The sequence below is a fragment of the Heterodontus francisci genome, chromosome 9, assembly GCF_036365525.1.
Source record: "Heterodontus francisci isolate sHetFra1 chromosome 9, sHetFra1.hap1, whole genome shotgun sequence".
NCBI classification, from domain to species: domain Eukaryota; kingdom Metazoa; phylum Chordata; class Chondrichthyes; order Heterodontiformes; family Heterodontidae; genus Heterodontus; species Heterodontus francisci.
Genome location: NC_090379.1, coordinates 10668817 through 10689967, shown reverse-complemented (window position 1 = coordinate 10689967; position 21151 = coordinate 10668817). Strand labels below are relative to the sequence as shown.

The following is a 21151-nucleotide window of genomic DNA, read 5'->3' as shown; positions in this document are numbered from 1 at the left end:
ATTAAAATGACAGGCGACTAGAAGTTTGGGGGTCACACCTGCAGACTGAACAGAGGTGTTCTGGAAAGCCAATCTGCATTCAGTCACCCCAATGTAGAGAAAACTGTATCAAGGAAAGTGAATACAGTATACTAAATAGAAAGAACAATTAAATCACAGTTTCACTTGGAAGGAAAGTTTGGGGCCCTGGGCAATGGAAAGGGAGCAGGCAAAAGGGCAAGTGTTGCATCTCCTGCACTTGCATGTTTATTGCCACATCTCACTGTTTAGATATGCAAAGTGACAAGTCAACTGTCAATCTTCCCTTGATTGGCCCTATCCCACATGCTTTCTATTTTTACTTCCAATATATGCAGCCCTCATCTGTCAGTATTGAACTTCATCTGTCACTGATCAGTCCAGGTACAAAGTTTGTTGAGTTCCCTTTGCAAGATCTTGGCTGCCTCTCTGTGTTCACAGTCCTAACTAGTTTGCATTGGTACTGCAAGTCCTGGTTATTTATGCACACCAGGAAGAGGAGCATCGACCCAACAATGACCAAGCTTCCCTTAGGCTCACCCTGCTCTTTGCTTGAGCCAGTATCTAATCCATATCCAGGTCTTACCTGTGATATCTACTGATTGAAGTTTGTAAAGAAGTCTTTTGTACAATACTTTATTACAACCTTTTTATTACCTGGAAGTCCAGGTACACATCAATATCCTGCTTCCGTTATCAATTTTGGATATTGCCTCGCCCAAAAAAGATACAGAAGAAATCTATCTCTAGCAATTCTCTGAAAATTACTGCCATTGGATCACAAATATCTATTAAGTAGCAAGGGTATTTACCCCTTACAGCTTATCAGAACATTACTTCATTATCAAAACTCACAGCCAACACATTTGCTTGATGTTGGATAATAATTAGAGTTCTCCATAACTGAAAGAAATCAAGTAGACATTTAGTATATTAACTATTACTTTTTATCCCCATGTTCAACTGCATAAGATTCCAGTGATTCTAATGCTCTCTTTATAGTATTGACTCTGCTGTAAATGAGGAGAAACAGTGAGCTCATTTCCTGTTTTTGAGCAAAGCAGCTCATGTCAGACGTTTACATACCTACAGCATTTTAAGACTATGGGTGACACAGTTAGTCTTTTTTCTTTGATATAGGACTGTGCAGATGTCTCTAGATAAAGTCCTTCACTTCTGGTCTACTACAGGAAGCACTTTTAGGAGCAGCCAACTAAAAACTCAAATGTTTGGAATCATTCAAAATGACTTTCATGAATGACTGCATAAAAAACAGGGAATTTTTATTGGAGTGGGAGGTGGTTCTGAACCCAAGTAGGTGGAATAGAAGCAGAGGAAGCAGAATGCAACAAGGCTTCTGAAGGAAAAAAAAGCTAGTGACATTGCCTATCATGATTCTTAAAATATTGGATGAGCTTTCTACAAGTTCTGACAACGGCAGCTCTGCTCAACTGGAATTAATTTCTAAACATACAGGAAAATATTAAACGATCAATAGATAATTTTCCTTGAAATTCCACGTTTCCCCCTTTGTAACACAACAACCCATCACCCAATGCACCATTTAAACATCTAGCATATGAAACTTCGATCAGCAACACTAAATCTGGCTGTATAATTAGCACTAATTGTGAGTTACACAATGCCTAGAAGCTAGGGGAGACAGTCTTAAAACCAAATTACAAGAATTAAACTGTGCATACTAGCGAAACAAAAGTATATAAGAAAACACAGTTCCTAAAGGACTCAGAATCGAAGCACACAATTTCAGTCACCCACACACATATACATACAAAATCATCACACCAATAGAATAGTTGCTACTTTCCTGTATTTGTATTAATGTGGATGTTAGGATAATTAAAAGAACTTTTGTCTGTATGTACATCTAAGTTGGAGAGCCCTTAATGCAGAAGTGACCGGGTCTTCCCAGAAACTTCCTGAGTGCAAATCTTGTGCTTGGATTAGGAAATCAGTCTTTTAATTCTTTGAAGTTCATTTAAAGTTAATTTAGGCAGAAGTGATGAAAATAAAGTTATAAAAACGTTAATCGCCAAATATTATCACTTGCTATAATTCCCTGAAACTTATCCAGAGAACCTTATAAAGTACGTACTTACCTGGGTTGGACAGATCTAGAGCTTTACGTCTCAAGAAGTTTGCCTCAGCAAAACCAAGTAATCATGCAGAGAAATTTAAAATACAAACGTAATTCCACAGACATAGCATTTAAGTAGTAAAAACTGAGATGCACCAAAATAATTAGTTACACCTTACACATTGTGCAACTTCAATCCCTCCAAACACACCTCACAGAACTAGAGCTGTTCTCTCATACCCTGAGCCAAGCTCCAGTTAACTTTAAACTGCACCATAAGTATTAAAAAAGATAAAGGCTAAATAGATAGAGAAAGAACATTAACCCCTATCCTTACTCTGGAGGATTTATCTTAAGTGTGCTGCAAAATGCCAAGAATTTAGTCCCATTGGTTTTCTCCCACCAAAAATCAGAATCTTTTATTTGGTTCTATATAGCCTTAGAGGTGAGGTCCACCTTGTACAGTCTAAAGCCAAATAGGGTGGCCAGGCACAGTTGAAAATGTGGGAAAGGCATTAACTGAAAATAAACCTCCCCTCCCCCCAGCCTGGAATATTTTAAAAAGTCATTACGTATAGTTACTTTGCTGAACAGAGTTAAAAAAAGGTTTTCTGCCCCATTGACAAGCAGCATTATTTATTGATGAGGGGTGCATTGTCAGTTTCCTTTCCTCAAGCTGAGCTGTTCCACCTAGGAACTAACAAAAAAGCTCATCACAACCAGTGGTGCTGGATGTCAGAGACAGGCAATGCTGGAACTTGAGTTGCAGACAAAATTCCTTCTTCAACACTCAACATTTCGACACAAGTGTATTTGCATGCCACACGCTGAAGGTAAGATGATGACTGGTACTGACCATTATACGGAGATGGCTCACCTTTGCTGGGCTTCTCCTCAGTGGTATTCGCCAGCAAGGGGGCAGTCAGGACATGCATGCAGTGTTTATAAAAGAAACTCAGGAATTCTGTCTTCTCTGTTTTCTGTAGAAAGGAATTACATCTTAATTTAGACTTCCTTGCTAACAGAATGGAAAGTGCATGACAAATCCAACAGCCCAGACAGACCACAACTTAGTAATCATTTATTTATATTTTACTATACATGCACTCACATCCAAGAAGCAGAACCCGATGTGGAGAAGGCTGGTCAGAGAGCATCTTACACTTATAAAAATACTTCAAGGTCTGGCAAAAAAATTATAGATTTTGTTCGTTCAATCTGGACTATCCTTGGATATTAGATTTAAGCCGTATTAAAACGAGGGTGAAGCAGTGGTAATTACAGGTCTGTTCCTGGTGGTGGGTGCGATAGACGGAACTCAGAGATGAGGAATTAAAATAAGCACACACAATAACAGAAAAACTTCACACATTGTCACCCACCATCCAGGTTAATGTTTCAACCTATTTCCAATGGTATATTTCTAAACTGAAGGTAATCTGCCTACAGTTTTAGCAAGGGATACACCATTCTAAAATTTTGTTGGGTTGCACTGTGGACTACACTTCGGCTGTTCACCTCTGGGATTAGAGTACTAACTGAGTACAGATCTACGTCTCAATCCAATTCCGCTTGGGCTCAGGGCACAAAGCACATAACTGCTCTTAATCCATCACTAAATTACCAAGCTCATTTAAAACAGCCAGAGAATGCAAAAATATTGCACTGATTCCTTTCTGGGGTTGGGAATAAGGCATTTGGCTGAGACAGAAGGAGTTTGACGACGCCTTACTGTGCTGTGACCTACCTAAACATGCTTAATAAGCACAAAGAGACGCGCACACATTTACTGCAGACGTAACTTCAGATCGGGGTTAGGCAGACATAATTCTGCTGCTCTGTCAATATTACCAATAGGTGCTCAAAAAACACAGCTCAGTGATTGCTCTCTGATCCTTTATGAATAGCAGAATGTCCACTGATGTCTAAGACAACAACAATTATAACAGCATCGGCTTGAATTCAAAACTCTGCTCAAGCTATTCACAAATGCATCTGTCAGTTCTGTCCCTCAGCTATCCAGCAGAGGGAACTGTTGAGTGATTCTGATTACAGCACAAGAATTCACACAGGCTACATTAAACATACTCATCTTCCAGAAATCCATCTAATGGGAGAGATCGAAGGTTAGCTAAATAGTGAAATATGTTGTTCAATCATTGTGGTGATAACATCCTGTACACATTTCTAGGGTTACTACTACTAAATAGTAATATTTAGTCTATTTCACCCCAACACTTGGCTACTTGCCACTTGGAAACAACAATGCCTCGGGTGTGAGACCCGTAAGGAATCCAGGAAAGGATGCCAACCTGGAGAGTAAAGTGGTGTGACCTAATGCCAGCTGAGTGCCGTTTTCAGTACTCCAACAGCAAGCAACCCTCTCTGTCAGTGGCATAGCGCTTAAGAGAAGAATCTATCCTCAAACTTATCTGTAACTAAGCTATTAAAGCTAACAAGACTTTAGGATTAAGTCAGAGAACACTTTTCAGAAGCAAACCTTTCACACCTGAAGGGCTAAGTTATGGCACAGTGAAAAAGGACACCAAGTAAATTCCCAACAAGGTGACTTTTAAAGATGTGAGACAGCATATGAGCATTAAAGCTGAAGATGTATTATATCCTGTATTCTAGAAGTTCTTTCAAAGAGGCGAAAGGAGCCAAATGGCCTCCTTCTGTGCTGCAGCATTCTAAGATAGTAAGAAATATCATAGCTTTGGTAACGGATTTGAGAAAGCCAACAATAATTTGTAGAGGGTAGGTCATGTTTAACAAAACTAATTGAATTTATGACTAAGTAAGTAAAGTATATGGATGGATTTCATATGGACTTCCAGAAGACACTTGATAAGGTTCGACATAAGAGACGATTAGCTAAAATGGAAGCTCATGGAAATGCAGACAAATTATTGGGCTGGTTAGGAGATTGGTTAGGGGGTAAAATGCAGACAGGAGGGATAATGGGTACATATTTGAATTGTAAGGAAATGACTAATGTTGTCCCACAATGGTCTGTGGTGGGGCCTCAACTATTCACTATATTTAATAATGACCAATAATATAATACAGAGCTATATTTCCAAGTTTACTGATGGCACTAATATTGGTGGTATAGTTAGCATCGGTGGGAGTATAGTACAGATATAGTATAAGATGCCTTGCCGTCACCAAAGTTGCTCCCCTAAAGTTGGCAGATGGTGAAGTACTCACCGACAGAAGTAAGCCGATGTACCACTGGACTGAACAATACTATGAGCTGTGATCCTGCGAGTTGGACATCTTCCAGTCTGCGCTTGACGCTCTCCCGCAACTTCCTGCCATGGATGAGTTAGATGAAGAACGATGAAGAGCTCCAGAAGGCCATACACTGCCTAGTGAACAGAAGGGCACCTGGTATGGACTGAATCCCAGCCGAACTGCTCATGCTTGAAAAGTCCCATCTATTGCCACACATTTATGACCTTTTCCTTCTCTGCTGGAAAGTAGGCTCTGTTCCACAGGTGATGCGTGACGCCAAACTCACACTATACAAAAACAAAGGTGACAGAGGAGACTGCAATAACTACAGGGGCATCTCACTCCTTAGCGTCACGGGGAAGGCTGTTGTTAGGGTCATACTTAAAAGACTCCATTTACCGGAAGCATAGTGCGTTTCCGTGCCGGCAGATCTACTGTGGATATGATCTTCTCCATACGCCAGCTAAAAGAGAAGTGTAGGGAACAGAGTATACCCCTTTACCTTACTTTCGCAGATCTCACTAAGGCATTCGACACCGTCAGCAGAACAGGGCTCTACAAAATTTTGGGGAGAAACTGGCTGTCCACCGGAGCTGGTCAGTCTCATCTGCTCCTTCCATGAGAACATGCACTGCACAGTAGTTTGATGGCTCCACTTCCAACCGTTTGAGTGAAGCAGGGTTGTGTGCTAGCCCCCACTCTGTTTGGCATCTTCTTCTCCATGCTCCTGACCTTTGCCTTCCCTGCAGATACGGAAGCAGTCTACTTGCACATTAGGTCAGACGGAAAGCTCTACAATCTATCAAGGCTGAAAACCAAGACAAAAACACATCACGTCCCGATCAGAGAACGCCTCTATGCTGATGATGCTGCGCTAGTTGCACTCATGGAAACTCAGCTACAAAGACTCATGACTGTCTCTCCCATGCCTGTGACTTGTTCTCCTTGACTATAAACTTCAAGAAAACTGTGGCCATGGGACAAGGTGTTGCATTGCCGCCCCTGATCACACTGTATAACACTCCACAGGTAGTGGTTAGCAAATTCTACTACCTGGGGTCCACGGTGACAGACAATCTCTCCCTTAAACCAGAGCTCGATACGCACATAGGGAAAACAGCTAACCCCTTTGGCCGACTCGCGAAACGCAAGTGGGATAACACCAAGATGACCGTTTAAAAGGCCTGTGTTCTCAGCACCTTGCTGCATAGCTGTGAAATATGGGTATATCCTGGCAGGACAAAATCACAAATGTGGCAATCCTCTCAAAGGCAGAACTCCCAAGTGTGTTGGCACTAATCAAACAGAGGTGGCTTCGGTGGATTGGACACTTCTGCAGGATGGAACACGGTTGCATACCCAAGGTCCTTCTGTATGGTGAGATAGCTGGGGTCAGACAACTAGTGGGGCGCCCAAAGCTCCGCTTCAAGGATGCTTGCAAGAGTGACATGAAGACCCTAATTGTTGACTACTGCACCTCAGAGTCAACAGCTGGTTAAAGAGGGAAACGATGACACATCCTGTCAACTGGTATGCACTACCACGATGACCAGTTGCTACAGCAGCTTGGCAACAGGCACCAACATCAATAACGACAATTCACACCGTCACTTGGCAGTTTCACGTGCAGCACTTGTGGCAGAACCTGCCTCTCAAGGAATGGCCTTCACAGCCATCAGCAAAGGTGCACCAAGAGAAGACACCCCACCGAAATTAATTGTTTGCTGCGTGTCCATCAACTTTCGTAGATGGAACGATGCCAGGTGGGAGGATAAAATTGTAAAGAAACATTGATACATAAAGTGAGTGGACAAAACTGTGGCAGATGGATTTCAACACAGAAAATTGAGAGGTTATCCATTCTGGGCTAAAAAAGGGCAGGTCAGAGTATTATGTAAATAGTGAAAATCAAGGAACAGTGGTGGTCCAAAGAAACTTAAGGGCCCATGTACAGAGGTCACTAAAATGTAGTAGTCAGGCACAATAAGAAATCAAGGTGACTAGTGGAATGTTAACCTTTATAACTAGAAGCCTAGCACAAAAGGGGAGGAAGTTTTGCTAGTTATACTAAGCCCAGGTTACATCACATCTGGAGCACTGTGTAAAGTTCTGTGCACTGTAACTTGGAAGGACTGCAGCACAGATTCACCAGAATGTTACGAGGGTCCAACAGTTAGATTATAAGCAGAACTAGGCTTGTATTCCTTGGAATATAGAAGATTAAAGAGTGATTTGATTGAGGTCTTTAGGATTTTGAAAGAAATTGATAGGACAGATAGAGAAACTTATTCTGCTGCTAAGGGACACACAATCTTATAATCAGAGCCAGGCCATTCAGGAGAGAAGTTAGGAAACACTTCTTCAAACAAAAGGTGGCAGAAGGGGGAATTTTCTTCCACAAAAAGCAATAGACACAAGCTCAATTAATAATAATCTGAGACTGCCGATTTTTTGTTAACCAAGAGTATAAAAAGATATGGCACCAAGGCAACTTAATGGTTCAAGATGTTGAATGGTCTACTCCTGTTGCTATATTCCTAACAGTGGTGTAAACAAAGAAAAATTAACAGAACCAACCCAAAATTTGGTGCAGCTCAAGGTTAAAATGGTCCCATGAAGCAGTGGAATCACACTGGAGATTTACATTGCTCTAGAGGCCACAGCTAATATATAAATATTGATTCAATTGAACCACTCAAAAGAGAAACGCTTTCTTGATTCAGCAAGGAGTAGAGCAATATGGGCTCGGTGCTAGGATATGTTAGAATGTCCTGCAATGTTTTGTTCTTTCATTCATTCACGAGATGTAGACATCGCTGGCAAGGCCAGCAATTATTGCCCATCCCCAATTGCCCTTGAGAAGGTGGTGGTAAACCACCTTCTTAACCAGTGCTGTTAGATAGGGAGAATTTTAATCCAACGACGATGCAGGAACAGCAATATATTTCCAACTCAGGATGATGTGCAACTTGGAGGGGAACGTACTGTCTTTCATGGACAGTATGCTAGCTGGATTTACAGATTTTTCTTTTTTGCCTCACCTTTTTGGGGGGGGGGGGGGGGGCGGGTTTAAACTAATTTGGCAGGGGGATGGGATACACAGTGGAAGTACAGTATGGGGTGATGCACAGTTAAATATAGAAGAGAAACTGAGTCAGTCTGGAAGGCACAGCAAATATAGACGTGTTAAGACACAACTGAAAAATGCAAGGCTGGATTGCATCTATTTTAATGCAAGCAGTCTTTCTGGGAAGGCAGATGAATTGAGGGCGTTGATTAGCACGTGGGATTATGATATTGTTGCTATCACAGAGACATGGTTGAGGGAGGGGCAGGACTGGCAGCTCAATATTCCAGGGTACAGAATCTTCAGGTGTGACAGGGGAGGGGATAAAAGACGAGGTGGCATTGCACTGTTGATCAAGGAGTCAATTACTGCAGTAAGGAGGAATGATATCTTAGAAGGTTCTTCAAATGAGGCCATATGGGTAGAACTTAAAAACAAAAAGGGGGCAATCACTTGGTTGGGAGTGTACTATAGGCCTCCAAACAGTTAGGGAGAGATAGAGGAGCAGATATATAAGCAAATCTCAGAGAGGTACAAAAATAATAGGGTAATAATAGTAGGGGATTTCAACTTACCCAATATCAACTGGGATAGTCTTAGTGTAAAAGGCTTAAAGGGAGTGGAATTCTTAAAATGCATACAGGAGAGTTTTTTGAGCCAGTACGTAGAAAGTCCTACAAGAGAAGGGGCAGTACTGGACCTTGGGAATCCTAGGGAATGAACCTGGACAAGTGGTAGAAGTATCAGTGGGGGAGCATTTCGGGGATAGTGACCATAACTCTAAGATTTAAGGCAGTTATGAAAAGGACAAAGACGGACCGGAAATAAAGGTACTGAATTGGGGGAAGGCAGATTTCAATTTGATAAAACAGGACCTGACCATGTTGTGGACTGGGAGCAGCTACTTGTAGGAAAGTCTACATCAGACCAGTGGGAGTCATTCAAAGAGGAAATAGTGAGGGTTTAGAGCCAACATGTACCTGTTAAGGTGAAGTGGAGGACCAACACGTCCAGGGAACCCTGGATGTCAAGGCATATAGAGGATTGGATCTGAAAAAAAAAGGAGGCTTATGGCAGATTCTGAGTGCTGAAAACAGCAGGGGCACTAGAGGAGTATAGAAAGTGCAGGTGGGTACTAAAAAACGTCATTAGTAGAGCAAAGAGGTGATATGAAAAAACACTTGCGGGCAAGATAAAGGTAAATCCTAAGGCGTTTTATAAGTATATCAAGGGCAAGAGGATAGCCAGGGAAAAAAATGGGGCCCATTAGGGACAAAAGTGGCAATGTGTGTGTGGAGCCGGAGGACATAGGTGAGGTTTTAAATGATTACTTTTCATCTGTGTTCACGATTGAGAAGGACGATGTAGGTGTAGAGATCAGGGAGGGGGATTGTGATATACTTGAACATATTAGCATTGAAAGGGAGGAAATATTAGATGTTTTAGCGGGCTTAAAAGTGGCTAAATCCCCAGGCCCAATTGAGATGTATCCCAGGCTGTTATGTGAAGCAATGGAGGAGATAACAAGGGTTCTGACACAAATTTTCAAATCCTCTCTGGCCACAGGAGAGGTACCAGAGGATAGGAGGACAGCAAATGTGGTGCCATTATTCAAAAAGGGTAGCAGGGTACCAGGTAATTACAGGCTGGTGAGTTTAACATCAGTGGTTGGGAAACTATTGGAAAAAATTCTGAGAGACAGGATTAATCTCCTCTGGAGAGTTAGGGATTAATCAGGGATAGTCAGCATGGCTTTGTCAGGGGGAGATCGTGTCTCACTAACTTGATTGAATTTTTCGAGGTGATGAGTAGGTGAAGGTCAAACAGTTGATGTAGTCTACATGGACTTCAGTAAGGCTTTTGATAAAGTTCCGCATGGGAGATTAAGAAGGTAAGAGCCCATGGGATCCTGGGCAATTTGGCAAATTGGATCCAAAATTGGCTTAGTGGCAGGAGGCAGAGGGGAATGGTCGAGAGTTGTTTTTGCGAGTGGAAGCCTGTGACCAGTGGTGTACCACAGGGATCGGTGTTGGGACCCTTGCTGTTTGTAGTGCACATTAATGATTTAGATGTGAATATAGGAGGTATGATGAGTAAGTTCACAGATGACAAGAAAATTGGTGGTGTCATAAATAGTGAGGAGGAAACTTCGGATGAAGTTCGGATGACTGGATGAACTTCGGATCATTCGGGAGGCGGAGGGGGTTATTGAGAGGAGTTATGGGGAGGTAGTCATACCTCAGGTAAAAGAAGTAGGTAGTTGGGTTACCGTCAGGGGAAGGAGAGGGAACCAGCAGGCAGTGCAGGGATCCCCTGTGGCCGTTTCCCTCAACAGGTATACCGTTTTGGATACTGTTGCGGGGGACGACTTACCAGGGGTAAGCAATGGGGTACAGGCCTCTGGCACAGAGTCTGTCCCTGTTGCTCAGAAGGGAAGGGGGAAGAGGAGCAGAGCATTAGTCATTGGGGACTCCATAGTTAGGGGAACAGATAGGAGGTTCTGTGGGAACGAGAGAGACTCACGGTTGGTGTGTTGCCTCCCAGGTGCCAGGGTTCGTGATGTCTCGGATCGTGTTTTTGGGATCCTTAAGGGGGAGGGGGAGCAGCCCCAAGTCGTGGTCCACATAGGCACCAACGACATAGGTAGGAAGAGAGATGGGGATTTAAGACAGAAATTCAGGGAGCTAGGGTGGAAGCTTAAAGCGAGAACAAACAGAGTTGTCATCTCTGAGTTGTTGCCCGTGCCACGTGATAGCGAAGCGAGGAATAGGGAGAGAGAGGAGTTGAACACGTGGCTGCAGGGATGGTGCAGGAGGGAGGGTTTTGGTTTCCTGGATAATTGGGGCTCTTTCTGGGGTAGGTGGGACCTCTACAAACAGAATGGTCTTCACCTGAACCAGAGGGGTACCAATATCCTGGGGGGGAGATTTGCTAGTGCTCTTCGGGGGGGTTTAAACTAATTCAGCAGGGGAATGGGAACCTAAATTGTAATGCCAGTGTACAGGATGTTGAGAGTAGTGAGGTCAGGGATAAGGTTACAAGGACGCAAGAAGGCACTGGCAAGCAAGAACCTGGTTTAAAGTGTGTCTACTTCAACGACAGGAGCATCCGGAATAAGGTGGGTGAGCTTGCAGCATGGGTTGGTACCCGGGATCTCGATGTAGTGGCCATTTCGGAGACATGGGTAGAGCAGGGGCAGGAATGGATGTTGCAGGTTCCGAGATTTAGATGTTTCAGTAAGAACAGAGAAGATGGTAAAAGAGTGGGGGGGTGTGGCATTGTTAATCAAGGAGAGTATTACAGCGACAGAAAGGACGTTTGAGGACTCGTCTACTGAGGTAGTATGGGCCGAGGTTAGAAACAGAAGAGGTGAGGTCACCCTGTTGGGAGTCTTTTATAGACCTCCAAATAGTTCCAGAGATGTAGAGGAAAGGATAGCGAAGATGATTCTCGACACGGGCGACAGTAACAGGGTAGTTGTTATGGGGGACTTTAACTTTCCAAATATCGACTGGAAATACTATAGTTCGAGTACTTTAGATGGGTAAGTTTTTGTCCAGTGTGTGCAGGAGGGTTTTCTGACACAGTATGTAGACAGGCCAACCAGGGGCGATGCCACATTGGATTTGGTACTGGGTAATGAACCCGGCCAGGTGTTAGATTTAGATGTAGGTGAGCACTTTGGTGATCGTGATCACAATTCGGTTAGGTTTACCTTAGCAATGGGCAGGGACAGGTATATACCGCAGGGCAAAAATTATAGCTGGGGGAAAGGAAATTATGACGCGATTAGGCAAGATTTAGGATGTGTAGGATGGGGAAGGAAACTGCAGGGGATGGGAACAATCGAAATGTGGAGCTTATTCAAGGAGCAGCTACTGCGTGTCCTTGATAAGTATGTACCTGTCAGGCAGGGAGGAAGTTGTCGAGCGAGGGAGCCGTGGTTTACTAAAGAAGTTGAAGCGCTTGTCAAGAGGAAGGCGGCGGCTTATGTTAGGATGAGACGTGAAGGCTCAGTTAGGGCGCTTGAGAGTTACAAGCTAGCCAGGAAGGATCTAAAGGGAGAGCTAAGAAGAGCAAGGAGAGGACACGAGAAGTCATTGGCGGATAGGATCAGGGAAAACCCCAAGGCTTTCTATAGGTATATCAGGAATAAAAGAATGACTAGAGTTAGATTAGGGCCAATCAAGGATAGTAGTGGGAAGTTGTGTGTGGAATCAGAGGAGATAGGGGAAGCGTTAAATGAATATTTTGCGTCAGTATTTACAGTAGAGAAAGAAAATGCTGTCGAGGAGAATACTGAGATACAGACTACTAGGCTAGATGGGATTGAGGTTCACAAGGAGGAGGTGTTAGCAATTTTGGAAAGTGTGAAAATAGATAAGTCCCCTGGGCCAGATGGGATTTATCCTAGGATTCTCTGGGAAGCCAGGGAGGAGATTGCAGAGCCTTTGTCCTTGATCTTTATGTCGTCATTGTCGACAGGAATAGTGCCGGAAGACTGGAGGATAGCAAATGTTGTCCCCTTGTTCAAGAAGGGGAGTAGAGACAGCCCTGGTAATTATAGACCTGTGAGCCTTACTTCGGTTGTGGGTAAAATGTTGGAAAAGGTTATAAGAGATAGGATTTATAATCATCTTGAAAAGAATAAGTTCATTAGCGATAGTCAGCACGGTTTTGTGACGGGTAGGTCGTGCCTCACAAACCTTATTGAGTTTTTCGAGAAGGTGACCAAACAGGTGGATGAGGGTAAAGCAGTGGATGTGATGTATATGGATTTCAGTAAGGCGTTTGATAAGGTTCCCCACGGTAGGCTATTGCAGAAAATAAGGAAGTATGGGGTTGAAGGTGATTTAGAGCTTTGGATCAGAAATTGGCTAGCTGAAAGAAGACAGAGGGTGGTGGTTGATGGCAAATGTTCATCCTGGAGTTTAGTTACTAGTGGTAGAACATAGAACATAGAACATAGGTGTACCGCAAGGATCTGTTTTGGGGCCACTGCTGTTTGTCATTTTTATAAATGACCTGGAAGAGGGTGTAGAAGGGTGGGTTAATAAATTTGCGGATGACACTAAGGTCGGTGGAGTTGTGGATAGTGCCGAAGGATGTTGTAGGGTACAGAGGGTCATAGATAGGCTGCAGAGCTGGGCTGAGAGATGGCAAATGGAGTTTAATGCGGAAAAGTGTGAGGTGATTCACTTTGGAAGGAGTAACAGGAATGCAGAGTACTGGGCTAATGGGAAGATTCTTGGTAGTGTAAATGAACAGAGAGATCTTGGTGTCCAGGTGCATAAATCCCTGAAGGTTGCTACCCAGGTTAATAGGGCTGTTAAGAAGGCATATGGTGTGTTAGCTTTTATTAGTAGGGGGATCGGGTTTCGGAGCCACGAGGTCATGCTGCAGCTGTACAAAACTCTGGTGAGACCGCACCTGGAGTATTGCGTGCAGTTCTGGTCACCGCATTATAGGAAGGATGTGGAAGCTATGGAAAGGGTGCAGAGGAGATTTACTAGGATGTTGCCTGGTATGGAGGGAAGGTCTTACTAGGAAAGGCTAAGGGACTTGAGGTTGTTTTCGTTGGAGAGAAGGAGGAGGAGAGGTGACTTAATAGAGACATATAAGATAATCAGAGGGTTAGATAGGGTGGATAGTGAGAGTCTTTTTCCTCGGATGGTGATGGCAAACACGAGGGGACATAGCTTTAAGTTGAGGGGTGATAGATATAGGACAGATGTCAGAGGTAGTTTCTTTACTAAGAGAGTAGTAGGGGCGTGGAACGCCCTGCCTGCAGCAGTAGTAGACTCGCCAACTTTAAGTGCATTTAAGTGGTCATTGGATAGACATATGGATGAAAATGGAATAGTGTAGGTCAGATGGTTTCACAGGTCGGCGCAACATCGAGGGCCGAAGGGCCTGTACTCCGCTGTAATGTTCTAATTCTAATGAAAGCCTTAGATTACAGGATATAGATGGTCTGGTAGGATGGGCGGAGCAGTGGCAATTAGAATTTAATACTGAGTAGTGTGAGGTGATGCATTTTGAGAGGACTAACAAGGCAAGGAAATATACAATGGATGGTAGGACCCTAGGAAGTACAGAAGGTCAGAGGGACCTTGGTGTATTTGTCCATAGATCATTGAAGGCAGCAGCACAGGTAGACAAGGTGGTTAGGAAGGCATATGGGATACTTGCCTTTATTAGCCCAGGCACAGAATATAAGAGCAGGGAGGTTATGATGGAGTTGTATAAAACGCTAGTTAGGCCACAGCTGGAGTATTGTGTACAGTTCTGGGCACCACCCTCTAGCAAGGATGTGATTGCCCTGGAGAGGGTGCTGAGGAGATACACCAGGATGTTGCCTGGGCTGGAGCATTTCATCTATGAAGAGACTGAAAAGGCTGGGGTTGTTTTCCTTAGAGCAGAGAAGGCCAAGAGGGGACATGATTGAAGTATACAAAATTATGAGGGGCATTGATAGATTGGATAGGAAGAAACTTTTCCCTTAGCGGAGGGGTCAATAATCAGGGGGCATAGATTTAAGGTAAGGGGCAGGAGGTTTAGAGGGGATTTGAGGAAAAAAAGTTTCACCCAGAGGATGGTTGGAATCTGGAACGCACTGCCTGAAGGTGGTAGTAGAGGCAGGAGCCCTCACAACATTTAAGTAATATTTAGATGAGCATTTGAAACGCCATCGCATACAAGGCTACAGGCCAAGTGCTGGAAAATGGGATTAGAATAGTTACTGCTTGATGGCCGGCACATACACGATGGGCTGAAGGGCCTGTTTCTGTGCTGTATAACTCTATGCTTGGACTATCATGGATTCAAACCAGCTTAGTGATAGAGCTCTCCATACACATGGTGTTACATGCAACTTCAGATTTAAGAACAGGAAAGACTGCTGCAGCAGTGATCTCCAAAGACAGTAGCAGCAGAATCAGAAGATTTGTTATTGATTTAAAGCAGTTGTTGGGGGGGTGGGGGGAGAAAGAGGAGGATGGGGCTGGAGTTAACAGAAATCAAGAAAGCATGCGAGAAAGAAACAAAACAGCAAAAGTAATAGATCAATAAGGTTGTCAATAATTCATAGGAGTAGGGGTCGGCAATTCAGCCCTTCAAGTCTGTTCTGCTGATCAATGGAAGCCTTATATAATGGTGCAATGCTCTGAGCTACTTTGATAAACGATGCCAGCTTTGTATGCTTCACTCCTGCACCCCATTTTGCCTTTCCTTCTATTGCAACACAAGTGTCGTGCAAGGCTGAAATATGCAGCTGTGGTTCACGATCATCCTGCTTCAGCCTGATTCTACTCGGATTGCTACCAGAAAATCCTGGAGTATGCATTTTTCTCACAAATAGTTAGCATTCTAGGAGAAATCGTTGTCCTTGGAATTTAAGTTAGATAACATGCATTAAAGAGCTCGCCACTGGGGCAAAAGGCTCTAATGCTTGGAAATATAGGCTGGGAGGAATACCCAAATCCGTTGGTTGAAGCACAGGCAGCTTTCAACAGGCAGAAAGCTATTTAAGCAAGGTTAGAACATGCAAAATGAATTATTGTATCCTTAAGTCAATGAGTGAACAAAGTAAGTCCTCAATGGGTAGATCCAGTAGTCTGGGTGACAGCTGAACAGGCCTATTGGGAATTACTGATGTACTTCTGCACTAATCCCAAGACACACATACCTGAAACAAAGCAGTCTCAATGTCTCTCCCTACCTTGATGCCTCAAAGGGATTGTTTGGAGAGAGGCAAAATAATTTCATTTATCTTCCAAGCCAGCTAAAAATATGCCACTGCTAAGTTTCAATTATCATCTGAGCACCTACTAATATTAGACTCTCAGGGAATCAAGGAATATGGGGTGCGGGCAAGAAAGTGGAGTTGAGGCAGAAGATCAGCCATGATCGTATGAAATGGAAGAGCAGGCTTGAGGGGCCATATCGTCTATCTCTGCTCCTATTTCTTATGTTCTTAGCCTCTTTTTATTTCTTGTCCAGATTCACTGGTTTAGCCAAACTGACCTGTATGAAGCATTCCTGTTTTACTAGTGCTGAACTGGCAATGACTGGTGACACAAACATCAGCTTAATTGCCTGCTGCACCCATTCCTCCCATCCCCTCACCCAAACAATCAAATCAAATATTGCAGACTTCATTGATTTGGGCTGCAGGATACCATAACACAAAAGTCCGAGTGTATCAGGCCTGTGTCCTCAGTACCTTGCTCTATGGCAGCGAGGCCTGGACAACGTATGTCAGCAAGAGCGACGTCTCAATTCATTCCATCTTCGCTGCCTCCGGAGAATACTTGGCATCAGGTGACAGGATTGTATCTCCAACACAGAAGTCCTCGAGGCGGCCAACATCCCCAGCTTATACACACTACTGAGTCAACGGCGCTTGAGATGGCTTGGCCATGTGAGTCGCATGGAAGATGGCAGGATCCCCAAAGACACATTGTACAGCGAGCTCGCCACTGGTATCAGACCCACCGGCCGTCCGTGTCTCCGCTTTAAAGACGTCTGCAAACGCAACATGAAATCCTGTGACATTGATTACAAGTCGTGGGAGTCAGTTGCCAGCGTTCACCAGAGCTGGCGGGCAGCCATAAAGACAGGGCTAAAGTGTTGCGAGTCGAACAGACTTAGTAGTTGGCAGGAAAAAAGACAGAGGCGCATGTGGAGAGCCAACTGTGTAACAGCCCCGACAAACAAATTTCTCTGCAGCACCTGTGGAAGAGCCTGTCACTCTAGAATTGGCCTTTATAGCCACTCCAGGCACTGCTTCACAAACCACTGACCACCTCCAGGCGCTTATCCATTGTCTCTCGAGATAAGGAGGCCAAAGAAGATACCATAGCAGTAGATGCACATTCATTTCAGGGGTCCTATGAAAAGCTGAGGGTACCAATCCTCTCTGTCCTCGAAACCCTTGAGGTGTCAGCACATTCAGTTAACCAATGCAGAAAAAAGGATGCAACTTGCTTTTTTGTATGGCTCATATATCACGATAATAAAGTGCATGTCTGTACATACAGTTAATGAAAAATTGTTTAGTATTTGAAATTTAATCCTGAAAGCATTAATAATTTTTCATCAGATGTATTTTTCTTCTTTGAAAAACAATTTCTACTGGTGAACAAATCTGCAATTTAAGTAGCAACAAATAGAGGTGGAAGTTTAGCTAGAATTTTTAAAACCTCCTATCCTAAGGCTTATAGGAATCAATATCAAGAAAAAGGACTTCAACAGCAAACAGCGAGGTCAGGTATCTAATGCAAGAAAGGTACATCCCAGCATCACTATGATTTAGGAGTCAAATAGATGATCAGGCATAATTTGTGCCCAACAACTGTGGACTGGTAAAGCAAATCTTGGGGGGGAAAAAAGCTTGGCTCTGAAAGGCTCAAACTAATGCTTCCAAGGGCTGAGTTTAGTCGTGATGGCAGGGCTCCCAGCACTGGGCAGAAAAGGCAAAAGGAACCCCGCCTCAGCTTTTTGGAGTCCCCACCACACCCCCCAAGCACAACTCTAGCACGATTCAATGGGACTTGGGCACTTAAGTACCCTGCGCCGGGATCCCTGTCCCTTTAAGGACAGGGATCCCGTCTCCCAGCCAATTAGAGCGTTGCCAGAGGTGCAGCTAGGGGCCCGTAGGGAGGCAGCCTAGTTTTACTTGGCGACCTCTCCGCATGGAAGAGCACCCCACCCACCCCCCGTTTAATTCCAGTGGCAGTGAGAAGAAGCCCTTAAGTGGCTACTGATTGGTCACTTAAGGGCCTCCAATTGGCCTCTGGGCGGGAAGGCCAACTTTGGCCTTTCCGCGCCCCCCCCCCACTTAATCGTGGTGCGACTGGAAGGCGACAGGTTCCCCCTGCCTCCTAGCCCATCTCTGGGGGGCCCACTGAATTCCCCCTCAAGTGTGCCAAGGCTTCACTTGTTGAACTAATAAAGATTCCCAGATTAAATTGGGTTGCTTCTGGTCAACCTGAAGTATGATAAAGCAGTCAGCCGGCTCCATTTTAGCCAAAATAAAACTCCACATACCCCTCCTCCCTGCAGGAATGTACTTTCCATCACTCCTTCAGGTATTATCTCATTTAAGGAGATACAAAGTCATGCTTGCACGCAGACATCGCAATTACAACTTAATTTCTATGTTCCTCATATATGAAGATACATCCCAGGATGGACACAAAGCAGCATGGAGAGAGAGCAGCTAAAGAGGGAGCAAAAGCACAAAGAGAAAGGAAAGCAGGGGAAAGTGACAACGTAATAGCGCTGAAGAAGGGAATTTGGAGGGCAGAAGATTAAGGGTTGAAAGAGTATTTGTAAATGCTCAATGAGAGGGAGCATGAAGGAGATTATGTAAGTAGGGATTTCAAATGGAAAAATAAAGATCTTTCCTTTGTCTGTCAGCCATGGCTCAGTTGGTAGCATTCTCACTTGAGTCAGGTTGTGGGTTCAAGTCCCACTCCAGGACTTCAACACAACAATCTCGGTTGATGCTCCAGTGCAGTACTGAACATTGCTGGAAACAGATTATCTGGTCAACATTACATTGCCATTTGTGGGAGTTTGCTGTGTGCAAATTAGCTGCAGTGACATGAAAGGTACGTCATTGACTGCAAAGCACTTTGGGATATCAGGTGGTTGTGAAAGGCACTATATAAATGCAAGTATTTCTTTACATGGGAGCCAGTGGACCATGGCAAGGAAGGGTAGACGATGGAAATGCAGGCCATACAGATGAGTGCATGAGCACAAAGTACTGGGCATTCCAGATGTCTCAGCTTATGGGTGGAAGTGGGAAGAATGGCAACAAGAGCATCGGAGAAGTTCAGCCTCGAGTAAATAAAATTATAAATTGTGGTTGTGCAGCACAGCTGGAGGCAGCTGTCAAAGAAAACCATCTTGGTAAAGGACAAATGCAGTGAAGAAAGCAGAGTTCAGGACAGAGCAAAACACCAAGGATCAACAACTATGGACTCAGCAGAGGTGGCAACCAGAAAAACTGATGGAGCTGAGCATGGAGGTGTATGGGTAAGACAAAACTGGCATATATGTGTGTGTGTACACATATATTAAAAAGTAGAAAATGGACAGTAATGAACACCTGGATAACTGGAAAATAGAATGCAACTTTAAAAAAAAATACTTACATTGGCTGTGGCCAACATGTTCTCTGGGTCAACTAAAGTGCGGAGTAGTCCCATAAGTTGGACTGCACCACCCAGCTCAGGATCTGGATCACAAATCATATGTTCAATGATGAGATTGATGAGCAGGATATCCTAAAACAAAGTACACCAATAGCTATAAGCTTCATATTCAAACCAAGCTAAATGGCAACACACAACTAAACTGAATACATATGGCACAAGCATATATGTTGTTAGTTTTTCTGTAATTTAATTTCAGGAACGTGCGTTGATTTAGGCTTTCGGCCCTGCTTTACTTGTAGTAGACACTTGAAAGCGTCTAAAGCTCATTTTGGGAATCAGATTCCATAATTCTATTTTCTGTAAATTATCAAACTGCTTGTCCGACATTCAGTACTGGATGAACAGAAATTTTTGCCAAATAATTATTGGCAAGACAGAACCCGTTGTTTTTGATCCCCTCCTCAAACACTGTTCCCTAGCCACAACTCATAATTGACCCTGAGATGAGCTTCAACCACACATCCACTGCATCACTAAAGACTGCCTATTTCCAGCTCCATAACATCGCCTGACTCCATCCCTACCTCAGCTCATCTGCTGCTGAAACCCTCACCTATGCCTTTGTTACCTCTAAACTTGATTATTCCAACACACTCCTGGTCAGCCACTCATATTCTACCCTCTGGAAACTTGAGGTCATCTTAAACTCTCTTGTTCACCCTTCATTGGCTGCCGGTTTAGCAATGTCACGATATTAAAATTCTCATTCTTGTTTTCAAATCCCTCCCTGGCTTTGCTCCGCCCTATCTCTGTAATTTCCTTCTGCCCTACAGCTCTACAAGATATCTGTGCTCCTCCAATTTTGGTCTCTTCAGCATCCCTGATTTTAATCACTCCACCGATGGGGGTCGTGCCTTTCGCTGCCAGGGCCCTAAGCTCTAGAATTTCCTCCCTAAACCTCTCTTTGTTCCTTTAAGACACTCATTAAAACCTACCTATGGCCAAGCTTTTGGTCTTTTCTTTGATTTGTTGATGGGATGTGAGCGTTGATGGAAAGGCCAGTATTTACTGCCAAGCCCTAATTTCCCTCGAGAAGGTGATGCAGAGCTGCCTTCTTGAACCACTGCAGTCCATGTGGTGTAGGTACACCCACAGTATTGTTTGGGAGGGAGTTCTAGGATTTGGCCCAGTGACAGTGAAGAAATAGCGATATAGTTCCTAGTCAGGATGGTGTGCGACTTGGAGGGGAACTTGCAGGTGGCTATGTTCCCATGAGCCTGCTGCCCTCGTCACTGTAGGTCGTAGAGGTCGCGTGTTTGGAAGGTGCTGTTGAAGGCGGCTTGGCGAATTGCTGCCCCAATACCTCCTAATAAGGACAAACGAATTAGGAGTTGGTCATATGGCCCTTGAGTTTGCTCCGTCATTTACTGACCATGGCTGAGCTTCAACCTCAACTCCACTTTCCTGCCTGATCTGCAGAGACATTGCTAATCTGATTCCTTGATTCCCTTAGATTCTAAGTATCTATTGATCTCAGCCTTGAAGTCTTGGCCCAACCATCCT

The 21151-nt window shown here is 44.0% G+C and overlaps 1 protein-coding gene across 3 annotated transcripts in view; it reads right to left on the bottom strand.

Annotated features, from left to right (window-relative positions):
• Window positions 1-21151, bottom strand: part of smek1 (SMEK homolog 1, suppressor of mek1 (Dictyostelium)) — a 135955-nt gene that overhangs the window by 23448 nt on the left and 91356 nt on the right. For 2 of the 3 annotated variants that reach the window (XM_068038542.1, XM_068038540.1), the window contains exons 8-9: window positions 19586-19717; window positions 2973-3096 (exon numbers count right to left, since the gene is read on the bottom strand). In XM_068038542.1, coding sequence (XP_067894643.1) covers window positions 2973-3096; window positions 19586-19717 — 256 coding nt within the window. The remainder of the gene's footprint in view (window positions 1-2972; window positions 3097-19585; window positions 19718-21151) is intronic. The other variant, XM_068038541.1, reaches the window with a different exon arrangement.